The sequence below is a fragment of the Budorcas taxicolor genome, chromosome 13, assembly GCF_023091745.1.
Source record: "Budorcas taxicolor isolate Tak-1 chromosome 13, Takin1.1, whole genome shotgun sequence".
Lineage (NCBI taxonomy): Eukaryota > Metazoa > Chordata > Mammalia > Artiodactyla > Bovidae > Budorcas > Budorcas taxicolor.
In genome coordinates, this window is record NC_068922.1 from 34483150 (window position 1) to 34495598 (window position 12449).

The 12449-nt window shown below is 42.3% G+C and overlaps 1 protein-coding gene across 1 annotated transcript in view; it reads right to left on the minus strand.

The window, feature by feature from the left end:
* Positions 1–1591: 1591 nt before the first annotated feature.
* Positions 1592–12449, minus strand: part of LOC128058239 (60S ribosomal protein L7a-like) — a 67407-nt gene continuing 56549 nt past the window's right edge. The window contains exons 3-4 of the mRNA XM_052650629.1: positions 9897–9997; positions 1592–2432 (exon numbers count right to left, since the gene is read on the minus strand). Coding sequence (XP_052506589.1) covers positions 1638–2423 — 786 coding nt within the window. The 5' untranslated portion in view covers positions 2424–2432; positions 9897–9997 and the 3' untranslated portion in view covers positions 1592–1637. The remainder of the gene's footprint in view (positions 2433–9896; positions 9998–12449) is intronic.

Consider the following 12449-nt stretch of genomic DNA (forward strand, 5'->3'; position numbering starts at 1 on the left):
AGAGACCACTCCCCTCACCAAACATATACAAACATACACACACACCCCAACCCCACCAAGAAAAGAGCACAAGGCCCCTACCAGCCCGTGAAATGCTAACGAGGCTTCTAAATGCAGCCAAATGGAGTAATCTCAGAAAATCCAAAAGTCCTTACCTGGCTTCTCCTCTCTTCCTGTTACCTAGAGTCCCAAACCTCAGAGAAATCTGCCCAAAGGTTCTGTCTACATAGGTTCACGAACATCCTTTTTTTTTTTTTTTTTTGGCCCCCTGGAGTCTCCAAAGGGCCAGCTGCCGGCTTCATACACACCCCATTTCCTTGATCTGATGGACAAAGCAAAGTTCAGGCTCCCGGGCTGAGGTCTGTGACACAGTACACACCACTCACATGAGAGGTCTGGCTGCAGCCCAAGGCAAACAAGATGATTTTGAGAAACAAAGTTATTTGCACAGACCCACCCTTGCGCAGAGAAAATGGAATCAGTTTTTCTCCATGGATGGATCTGAAATGCTGTCAGCAGCACCTGCTAAACGCAGTCTGGTCACCTGCAAATGATTACAAGACACCTGGACACTAACCTCGAGACCTGAGCATGATGAGGGACCAGGGCAGGCTGTTCTCAGGGGCCACGGTGAGCGGAGCACACCAAGGCTTTCTCTTTTGACCATCTCTCGCTCTTTTAAGATCAAGATAATCAACAGTGCCCTTTAGCCCGGCCTTGTAGGCAAAATGACAGGTTAAGGTTCAAATGATTCCTTCCAGATAACCAGACTCTAACTGTCCCATAAGTGGAAGTTAGTAGAGATCTCTAAACCCAGGGCAGAGGACAGCTGGAAAAAAACAACAACAACAGATTCTGGACTCATGGTTTCTTTGAAGCTGGTGATTTCCTCAAGTAAGGCAAACTCCTGATAGTGATTTCCCATAATAATTAAAAACCCTGTGGATCTGTGCTTGAGAACAAAGATGCTTCTTTCAGAAGAAGATTGTTTTCATGAAAGTAACCCTGAAAAATTCTTCCCTCAAAATCCCTAAACTGCACGCCCTCTACATGCACAAGGAAATACAACCAAACAACAATAACCACATCAAAATAAGTTTTCAAACCACATATACAAGGAAAAAATCCTTACAAGAAGGCTTTTAGCAGAGCTTGAAAAACCAGCATATTTTCTCATATCATGCCAAGCCAGTTAGGAAACACTGGGTTTTAAAACTAAGGTTTTATGATCAGCCACTTACATTCCATATAAGAAAAGGCAGAAATGTGAGCTGAGAGAAGTCAGATACAACTTTAAAAATCTGACTTACCAAAGTGTGCAGGGCTGCGCACGCGTGCACGCACACATACACACACACACACACACCCACCCACATCCACACCCCCACACACACCACCACCCCCACCCCTGCCTTGTAAAAGAGAAAATAAATACCACTTGGGCTCATCCAAAATGCATAGTCTTTAATCATGGTCTCGAGACATGATGTTTGCCCAGAATATCCAAAGTGCTTAACAGCCTAAGGAATAGTCCAAGTTCTCAAGAGAAGGTTGTTACTTGAAGGACCATGTGTCTTTTTTTTCGAAGAAGAATCTTTTTTATTACTTTTATGTACAGAAAACTCAATAGTGTACACTCAGCCCAGCTTGGTGGCCAGCTCTTTGGCCTTTGCCTTTTCTAGCTTGGTGATGCGAGCCACTGACTTCGGCCCCAGGACACTGCCTCCCCAGTGACGACTGATCTCATTGTATCTGTCATTGTAATTGGTCCTGATGGCTTCCACCAGCTTAGCCAGGGCGCTCTTGTCCTCCAAGTTGACTTGTGTGAAGGCTAAGGTGGTGCACGTCTTCCTGTGGACCAGGCGCCCCAGCTGGGCCTTGCCCTTGATGATGCAGTAGGGAACCCCCATCTTGCGGCACAGGGCGGGCAGGAAGACCACGAGCTCGATGGGATCCACATCGTGAGCGATCACCACCAGCTGCGCCTTCTTGTTCTCCACCAGGGTGGTGACAGTGTTGACCCCTGCTCGAAGGACAGGTGGCCTCTTGGTGGGGGCATCACCTTTGCCGGCAGCCTTCTTCTCAGCTCGGGCCAGCAGCCTCTGCTTCTTCTCTCGCTTTATCTCTGGTCTGTACTTGTGGGGCAGCTTAAGCAGCTGAGTAGCTGTGTGTCGGTCCAAGGCCTGGGTGAATTGGCTAATTGCAGGAGGCGCTTTCAGCTGCTTATAGGGAACAGCCCTTTGCCGCTGCAGCCGGATGTAGCGGGGCCATTTGACAAAGCGGGTGACGTCCCTCTTGGGTTGGATGTCCTGTCCAATGTCAAAATTCTTGGGCCTCTCCTCGAAAAGGGGGATGACCACCTTCTTGGCCTCCCGCATCTTCACCATGGCCGGGGCTGGGGCCACCTTCTTCCCCTTTGGCATCTTGAAGGGCTGGCGTAGAGAGCGGACCATGTGTCTTAAACAGTTGCTTTCACACAATCTAAATGAATAAAGGAGCACTGGGGAAAGAATGCACTGATGCAAATGGTAAGGCCCACGGTTCATACACCTTTGAGGCTTTCTAGCTGCTAGTGATTTGTGTGCAAGGATGACCTGCCTGGAAATGCACTCATTCTTTACCCTCAAAAGTCCAGCTGCCCATGTGGCATTCCGATAAATAGGCTTACGAAACTGTACCAGACTCAGGCATTCCTAGGTGCACCTTTGGAGAAAATCACCCTGTTCCCTCCACCTCACTTCAGGATCGGCTGTAGTCTTGGGAGCCCCAAAGTTGGGATCCACTAATGTCTGAAGAGCTGTGAGGCAGTGATGTAGGCATAGCCAGGACTTTGCTCTAAAAAGACCTACATGGACTCTATTAACAAAAGCTTGTAGGATGTCTTTTCTTTTCAATCTGATTTCAAACGAATATTATTTGTTCTCAACTTTCTTAATTTTTCATTGAAGTACAGTTGATTTACCATGTTAGGTTGGTTTCTTGTTATAGCAAAGTGATTCAGCTATGCATATATCTATTCTTTTCCAGATTCTTCTCATTATAGGTTATTTTCAGATATTGAATATCATTTCCTGTGCTATACAGTAGAGCCTTGTTGGTTATCTCTCTTATATATAGTATTCGCAATTTATCCCACTCTCTTCCCCTTTGGTAACCATAAGTTTGTTTTCTTTGTGAGTCTATTTCTTTTTGCAAACATGTTCCTTTGTATCATTTTTTTAGATTCCACATATAAGTGATACCATATGATATTTGTCTTTCTCTGACTTACTTCACTTAATATGATATTCTCTAGGGCCATCCATGTTGCTGCAAATAGCAATATTTCCTTCTTTGTTATGGCAGAATAATATTCTGTTGTATATATGGACCACATCTTCTTTATCCATTCATCTGTCGATGACCGTTTAGGTGGCTTTCATGTCCTGGCAAATTGTAAATAGTGCTGCTATGAATGATGGGATGCATGTGTCTTTTCCAAATATATGCCCAGAGATTGGAGTGTTCAATCATATAGTAGCTCTTGTTGTTGCTCAGTTGCTCTATTTTTAGTTTTTTAAGGAACTTTCACACTGCTTTCCAAAGTGACTGTACTGATTTACATTCCCACCAACAGTGATGGAGGGTTCCCTTTTCTCCACACCTTTTCCAGCTCCAATAAAAGATCTTTTAAACATTTCAACCTAAATTTCAAAAAAATCATGTCAATAAAATCATTCTCTCAGCTTTCTCCCAATCAAAATAATAAAAGAAAATCAAAATCATCAGAGGACAAACAGTACAAAGTCTGAGGACCCTTCTCTGGACTCCAGCCCAGCACCACCCTCCTGCCTCACCTCTACCTACAATGGGTAGTGTCCCAGATACAGGAATTACACCTGTAAGAGTTGGCCCCATGGAAGAGATGACCTCAAACCCTACCAGCACTTGGTGTTTCAGCCAAGCAGGAAATGATCCAGGAGCAATTTCCCCCAGAGTGTGGCTCATCAGAATTTCTAGAAACAGCTGCCTCACTGCTTCCACTGCTTTTCTGCACACCCCCTCTCAATCCACTCTGGTCTGGGGTCCCCACCTCTGAACTACCATCATCCTGGTCACCTGGGCTCCAGGACCCCACCCTCTCCCACTTGCTGCCTCCTTGGCTGGCTGCCTCCCCTCTACCCCATCCCAACCTGAGCCTCATGAACAAACTCTTTCTGTTGTCATCCTTTCAGATGAACTTACTTGTTACCTAAATCCCATCTATAGTCAAGAGTTGCTCCTCAGAGTTCTGGCATCATGTTCAACTATCTACTTAATACCTCTTTGGGATATTCAACAGGCACCTCACTTTATATGTCCACAACAGAAATCTCAAGTCTCAAAGCTGGCCTTCCTCATGAACAAACAAATGCAAAAAGAAAAACAAAGAAAACCCTCCTTCCCCCAGTCTTTCCTCTCCTCAGAAGCTGCCAGGATTTGGGAGTCATGCTTTCTGCCCTCCTAGTCCTCACTCCCCAAAACTCAGCTATCACCAGTGTTGACAGCTGTACCTCCAAGAAACATTCTTTTTCCTTATAGACAACAGCTTTATTGATATACAATTCACACACCATACAATTCGCCAGTTAAAAGTGTACTAGTCAATGGATTTTCATATATTCTGTACAACCATTATCAAATCAGTTTTAGACATTTTCATCACCCCCAAAGGAAACCACATACCCATCAGCAGTCACTCTCAATTTCCCCTACAACAATCCAGTCTTGGGCAGCCATTAATCTGCTTTATGTCTCTATAGATTTGCCTGTTCTGGAAACTTCATATAACTGGAATCATATAATACACAGTCATTTGTGTCTGGCTTCTTTCAGTGAGTATATTTGCAATATTCATCTTTGTCATAGGATGTATCAGTACTCCATGCCTCTTTATAGTCGAATAGCATCCTATCATATGAATACCCAACATTTTGTTTGTTCATCAGTTAATGGACATTTGGATTATTTTCATTCTTTGGCAGTTGTGGACAATACTGCTATAAGATGCAAACTATTATATATAGGATGCACAAACAATAGAGTCCTACTGTATAGCACAGGGAACTCTATTTAATACCTTGTGATAAACCATAATGGAAAAGAATATTACAAAGTATATATACGCATAACTGAATCTTTCTGCTTTATAGAAGAAATTAACCAAACATTGTAAATCAACTATACTCCAATAAAATTTAAAAAGTAGCACTGCTCTATACATCTGCGTCTCTTTTGCTGTCTCACATACAGGGTTATCGTTACCATCTTTCTTTTGGACTCTGTGGGAGAAGGAGGGGGTGAGATGATTTGGGAGAATGGCATTGAAACATGTGTAATATCATGTAAGAAATGAATCGTCAGTCCAGGTTCGATGCAGGATGCTTGGGGCTGGTGCACTGGGATTACCCAGAGGGATAGTATGGGGAGGGAGGTGGGAGGGGGGTTCAGGATTGGGAACACGTGTACACCCGTGGCAGATTCATGTTGATGTATGGCAAAACCAATACAGTATTGTAAAGTAAACAAAAAAAAATACATAATAATAATACTTCTATGTTATGCTTTTATATAGAAATATGCTTTCCTATCTATTGGGCATACACCTAGGAGTGGATATGCTGGGTCATAAGGTAAAATCTATGTTTAACTATGTTAGGAACTGCCAAACTGCTTTCCAAAGTAGCTGCTTGGAAAGATTCTGCATTCCTACCAGCCATGTATGAGAGTTTTAATTTCTCCATGTCCTCACCAACACTTGTTACTTTCCATCTTTCATAGAGGGTAGGACGCAGTATCTCCTTTCGTTTCAATTTATATTTCTGTGATGGCTGGTGATATTGAAAGTTTTCTCATGTGCTTATTGGCCATTTATATATCTTTGCCTGGTTCAGATAGTTGCCCATTTATGAAGTAGGTTAGCTTTTTATTCTTGAATTGTAAAGAGTTCTTAGATATTCTGCTGTTGCTGCTGGTAAGTCGCTTCAGTTGTGTCCGACTGTGTGACCCCATAGACGGCAGCCCATCAGGCTTCCCCGTCCCTGGGATTCTCCAGGCAAGAACACTGGAGTGGGTTGCCATTTCCTTCTCCAATGCAGGAAAGTGAAAAGTGAAAGTGAAGTCGCTCAGTCGTGCCCGACTCTTAGCAACCCCATGGAATGCAGCCTACCAGGCTCCTCCGTCCATGGGAATTTCCAGGCAAGAGTACTGGAGTGGGGTGCCATTGCCTTCTCTGATATATTCTAGATAAAAGTACTTTATTAGATTACATGATTTGCAAGTATTCCCTCTCATTCTGTAGGGTTTTTTCACTCTCTTGAGAGTGTCTTTTAATCCCAAAAGTTTTTAATTTGGTTGAAATCCAACTTACCTATTTTCCTTTTGTCACTTATGCTTTTGGTGTTATGTCTTAAAAAATTAATTGCCTAGCCCAAGGTCATGAAGATTAACACTCATGTTGTCTTCTAAGAAGGATGTAGTTTTAGGTCTTACATTTAAAAATTTGATTCATTTTGAGATAATTTTTATAGACAGTGTAAGGTAGGATCCAACTTCATTCTTTTGTGTGTTGATATTCAGTTGTCCTAGACTATTTGTTGAAGACACTATCTGCCAATGAATTGTCTTGGCATCACTGACAAAAACAATTACCATAAATGTAGGAGTTTATTTCTAGTCTATCAATTCTATACCAAACATTAATGTCTATCCTTATGCCAGAACCACTGTCTTGAGTACTGTAGCTTTGTATTAAGTCTTGAAATCAGGAAGGGTGAGTCTTCTAATTCTGCTTTTTTCTCAAGATTGTTTTAGCTATTCTGGGTCTCTTAAATTTCTCTATGAACTTTAGGGTCAGTTTGTTATTTCTGCAAGAATTCATCTGAGATTTTGATAAAGACTGCATTGGCACCCCACTCCAGTACTCTTGCCCGGAAAATCCCAGGGACGGAGGAGCCTGGTGGGCTGCAGTCCATGGGGTCGCAAAGAGTCGGAGATGACTAAGCAACTTCACTTTCACTTTTCACTTTCCTGCATTGGAGAAGGAAATGGCAACCCACTCCAGTGTTCTTGCCTGGAGAATCCCAGGGACGGGGGAGCCTGGTGGGCTGCCGTCTATGGGGTCGCACAGAGTCGGACACGACTGAGGCGACTTAGCAGCAGCAGTAGCATTGAATCTATAGATCAATTTAGGGAGTATTGTTGTTTTAATATAGTAAGTCTTCTGACCTGTGGACATGGGAATTTTTTCCATTTATTTGAGACTTTAAATTTTGTTCAATATTTTGTAGCGTTATGAGCATGTTTTATATTTCCTTAATTACATTTATTCCTAAGTACAGGCACAACTTGCTCTGGTGTGCTTTACTTTACCGCACTTTGCAGATACTGTGCTTTTTTTTTTTTAATGCTAAGTGAAGCTTTGTGGCAACCCTTTGTTGAGCAAGTCTATCAGAAACATTTCTCCAACCACATTTGCTCACAGTGTCTCTGTGCCACATTTTGGTAATTCTTGCAGTATCTCAAACTTTTTCATTATTATATTTGTTATTGTGATCTGTGATCGGTGACCTTTAATGTTACTATTGCAAAATGATAATGACTTGCTAAAGGCTCCAATGATAGTATTTTTTAGCAATAAAGCATTTTAAAATTAAGGCATGTACATTGTTTCATTAGACATAATGCTCTTGTATCCCACAACCTTTCTGAAGCTGATCTAGACCCTAGGTGGAAAGTTTTCAGTCCTTTGAAATAAAGTATGAAGTTAGCTGTGGGGTTCTCACAGGTGCTCTTTTTAGGTTGAAGTCTGCTTCGAGTCTAGTTTGCTGTTGTTTATTTAATCTTAAAGAGGTGTTAGAATTTGTGAACCAAATTAGTATGCACAACACACGTCCAAATTTCCCTGCATGAGACCGCTGTCGTTGTTTGCTTGCTAAGTCGTTTCTGACTCTGCCATCCCATAGACTGCAGCATGCCAGGCAGGCTCCTCTGTCCTCCACTGTCTCCTGGAGTTTGCCCGAATTTGTGTCCATTGAATCCGTCATGCTATCTAACCTTCTCACCCTCTGCCTTATCCCCTTCTCCTTGTGCATGAGACAGGCCCTTGTGCAACTGTGTTCCCTCTGTGTTTGCTCCCTGTACCGTCTCCACAGCTCAATGCTGCTCCTCTTTACAGGTCTCTGCTTCAAGGCAGAGCTGGACCGCCCTATTCCAAGACCCCGCTCCACCACTGCCTCCTCCCCAGACACGTGTCGCACAACTTCCAACACACTCAGCCATTATTCTTCACTGTGATCACACTTGCATAAGGTTTAGTATTTGCCAGCACGGATTCATCATTTTAATCCTCACAACAACCTCACTAGGTTGGACACTATTATCACCATTTTATAGATGTCAACATTGAAAGAGAGGTTAAGTGTCTGGTTCAAGTTCATGCAGTTTGTAAGTGGCGCACTCAGGATTCAAACCCAGACCCCTCACTCCTCAGACCACTCTCTTAAACATCTGCTATATTAACACATATGTGTGGAATCTGAAAAATGGTACAGATGAACCCATTTGCAAAGCAGAAATAGAGACGCAGATGTAGGGAACAAATGTACAGACCCCAAGGGGGGAAGGAGGGGTGGAATGAGTCGGGAGCCTGGGACTGACGTATATACACTAGTGTATTTATACTATATGTAAAATAGGTAACTAAGGAGAACCTACCATACAGCACAAGGAGCCCTACTCAGTGCTCTATGATGACCCACATGGGAAGGAAATCCAAAACAGAGGGATATGTATACATATAATTGACTCACTTTGCGGCACAGCAGAAATGAACACAACATTGTAAAGCAACTATACTCCAATTTAAAAAAATTTTTTTAAAGAGGAAAAAAATAATTGCTCTTATTTGCTTCTTATCTTGCTATCTATATACAAGCCCTGCTGACCTCAATTATTGCTGTATTTTTAGCATCTAACATGGACGTGGCAGGTGTTAATACATACTTAATGAACACAGAAACATTGGACTTACGGTGCCATGTAAGAAGAGCTCCATGGGACTCCAGTGAGCCTTGCCAACCATATGCCCATGGAGAGTCACAAGACTCATCCATTTCTGAGACTCTTTAGGAAGGAAGGTTATTGAATGTTTTTCAAACTCACTGTAGCACAGACCCATCTTCACGGCCCTGTCCTCAGTGCATTAATAGCCTAGAGAAGGGTGTTCCATGGAACACATTTTGAGAAATCCTGCCCCAGAGCAACAGGGCAGACAGCACAGTCCCCAGAAAGACGCTTCTGTTGCCCTTGCAATGCCTGGCCCTGCCTTCCTCTAAAGAGTCTTAACTCAGGGACTTTCCTGGTGGCTCAGTGGTTGGACTTTGCCTTCCAACGCAGGGGGTGCAGGTTCAAACCCTGGTCAGGCAGCTAAGATCCACATGCCTCAAGGCCAAAGAAACAAACCATTAAACGAAAGCAATACTGCAACAAATTTAATAAAGACTTAAAAAACAAAAAAAGAATACACACACACTAAAAGTCTAACTCAAGAGTCCCATAAAAGCTTTGTCATGTCCACAGCCCAGTTCAAAAAGGAAACTCCAATATGTTAAGCTTGGCTTTTCTTTTACATACTGGAACAAATGGCTACTGGGCAAACAGACTTTCCCAGTTTGTCAGAATGGTTCTCCCCCTGGATGTTCGTGGTCCCAAAACTTATGACTGAGATACCTTTACTTTTCTCAGAGCTCTGCTTTGTTGAATGTGATTGAAACAAACTCACCCTTCACAACGTCCTTTACCGTATTCTCAGAATTTCAGGCAAAACCAATGATGTGTATATAACCTCAGAATGGTTCTATTTCTCTCTAAATACTGACCGTAATGCTGACGTTTAAATCATAGCTTCAGATGGAGAATGACTTCAAAATCTTCCTGTCTCAGCTCTCCCAGTCTTCCAGCTCATCTACTCAAATTCTTCCTGCAAAAGAAAAGTTTCTACTCTTAAATCTAAGAAAGAAAACAGCCAACAACATAAGAACCACATGTATGAGCAAGGCAAAGTACACGGCTGTGATTCATTTTCTGCTTCTAAAGAGCTTTTCTCCTTTCAATTATTCATCTACAGTGGTGATTACAAATTATAGGCAGCGGTTAGAGTATCTTTTTAAAGCTCTTATTAAAAATACTCAATTAAAAATACATTCTTTAGAGAGCTACCATACAATCCAGTGATTCCACTCTTGGGCATATATCTGGAGAAAAGTCTAATTTGAAAAGATACGTGAATCCTGATGTTCATAAGCAGCACTATTTATGATAGTCAGGACATAGAAACAACCTAAGCGTCCACTGACAGGTGAACAGATAAAGAAGATGTGGTAATATACAGTGGAATACTACTCAGCTATAAAAAGAATGAAATAATGACATGTGGTAGCAACATGGATGGTAAAGTGAGTAAATAGCAACATGGATGGTAAAGTGAGTAAAGTCGCTAAGTAGTACCCGACTCTTTGTGACCCCATGGGCTATACAGTCCGTTCTCCAGGCCAGAATACTGGAGTGGGTAGCCTTTCCCTTCCCCAGAGGATCGTCCCAGCCCAGGGATCAAACCAGGGTCTCCTGCATTGCAGGCAGATTCTTTACCAACTGAGCTATCAGGGAAGCGCTAATACATGTAAAGCACTTTAAAAAGTCCTTCACAATTACCATGCACGGTACTATTCTTATCCCCATTTTACAGACAAGGATTCTAGGCAGAGAGATGCAAAATAGCTGGCCCAACATAATTCAGCTGGTTTTAAATGCCAATGCCAGATTAGAATCCAAACTCCAACAAATTTCTTCTTTTAACCATTAAACTATTTCTCTTTGTCTCTGTCCTCTCTCTTCAGAAAATTGTGTTTCTCTTAAGTAGGATCCTTTCTCTCTTTCCTCTTCTTTCTGTTCCATCTCTTTATCACTGGGTTCCTGCACTAACTTTCTATGTAGCAGCCAAACCTTCATGTTTTTTCATTCTTTTCTCTTTAGAAGTCATTAATACTACCTGACTAATCTTTTCAAACATGCTGTTCCTACCCCGAAGCCCTTTAAGGGCCAAACTGTTTACAGCTTCCAAGAATTCATCTTACCTGTTCCTCTTCACTTCTCGCACAACCTTGTCTGTCTGGCTAGTTGGTTTCCCTCCTTGTCCTGTCACCTTGCCTTCTTCACACTGTACTTAGAATAACGTGCATTCTACCTAAGTGTTTTCCTCTGAGACCCACTTCCTTCGAGGCTGAAGTCTTTGGCTGCTGCTGTTTTTAAGTCGCTTCAGTCGTGTCCGACTCTGTGCGACCCCAGAGACAGCAGCCCACCAGGCTCCCCCATCCCTGGGATTCTCCAGGCAAGAACACTGGAGTGGGTTGCCATTTCCTTCTCCAATGCATGAAAGTGAAAAGTGAAAGAGAAATCTTTTGCATTATATCAATACTTCCATGATCTTTCATATAACTTAGTACTGGTCACTTGTTACATGCATAAATTTCTACTCTTTTTTGGGGGGAGAGTTCACAACTTAACCTTTCTCTACGCTCCTACCACCCCTGCTTCCTAACCCACAGTACCCTAAAACATGGATGGACCTAGAGATTATTATACTAAGTGAACTCAGTTACAAAGCGGAAGACAAATAGCATATGATAACACTTACATGTAGAACCTAAAAAATGATGCAAATGAACTTATTTACAATAGACCTATAGACGTAGAAAACAAACTTATGGTTATCAAAGGTGAAAGGTTGGGGGGAGGGATAAATTAGGAGCTTGGGATTAACATATACACACCACTATACATAAAATAGATAATCAAGAAGAACTAACTGTATGGCACAGGGAACTATTCTCAGTATCTGGTAATAACCTATACGGGAAAAGAATTTGAAAACGTACATATACATGCATATGTATATAAATACACACACATATATATGAATAACTTGGCTGTATGCCTGAAACTAATATTTTAACATTGCAAGTCAACTAGTCTTCAATAAAATAAACTTTTGAAAAAAGAAAAGCAAAAACAAGACAAAAATACATCTTCCTCCTCTATCTTAAGCTTGGTGAATAAAACCGTTTCTATGTGCAAAGCTCTGATTTTTCTCTCATGATGAAAGCTGACATTTGGTCTAAAAGCCGAGCTGTCTCCTCCCGAATTCTCACATTCCTTGCTCCTCTGACCACGACTCTTCTCTCAGGGACAAGCATGGCCTGGAAGACAAGGAAGCTGTGATGCCTTTTGGTGTGGGTGGCTGCCATCCAGATAGCCTCGCCCAGGATGGAGCTTCTCAATGTCTGCATGAGCGCCAAGCACCATAAGGAAAAACCAGGTCCCAAGGACAGGTTACATGGGCAGTGCAGCCCCTGGAAGAATGCCCACTGCTCTGT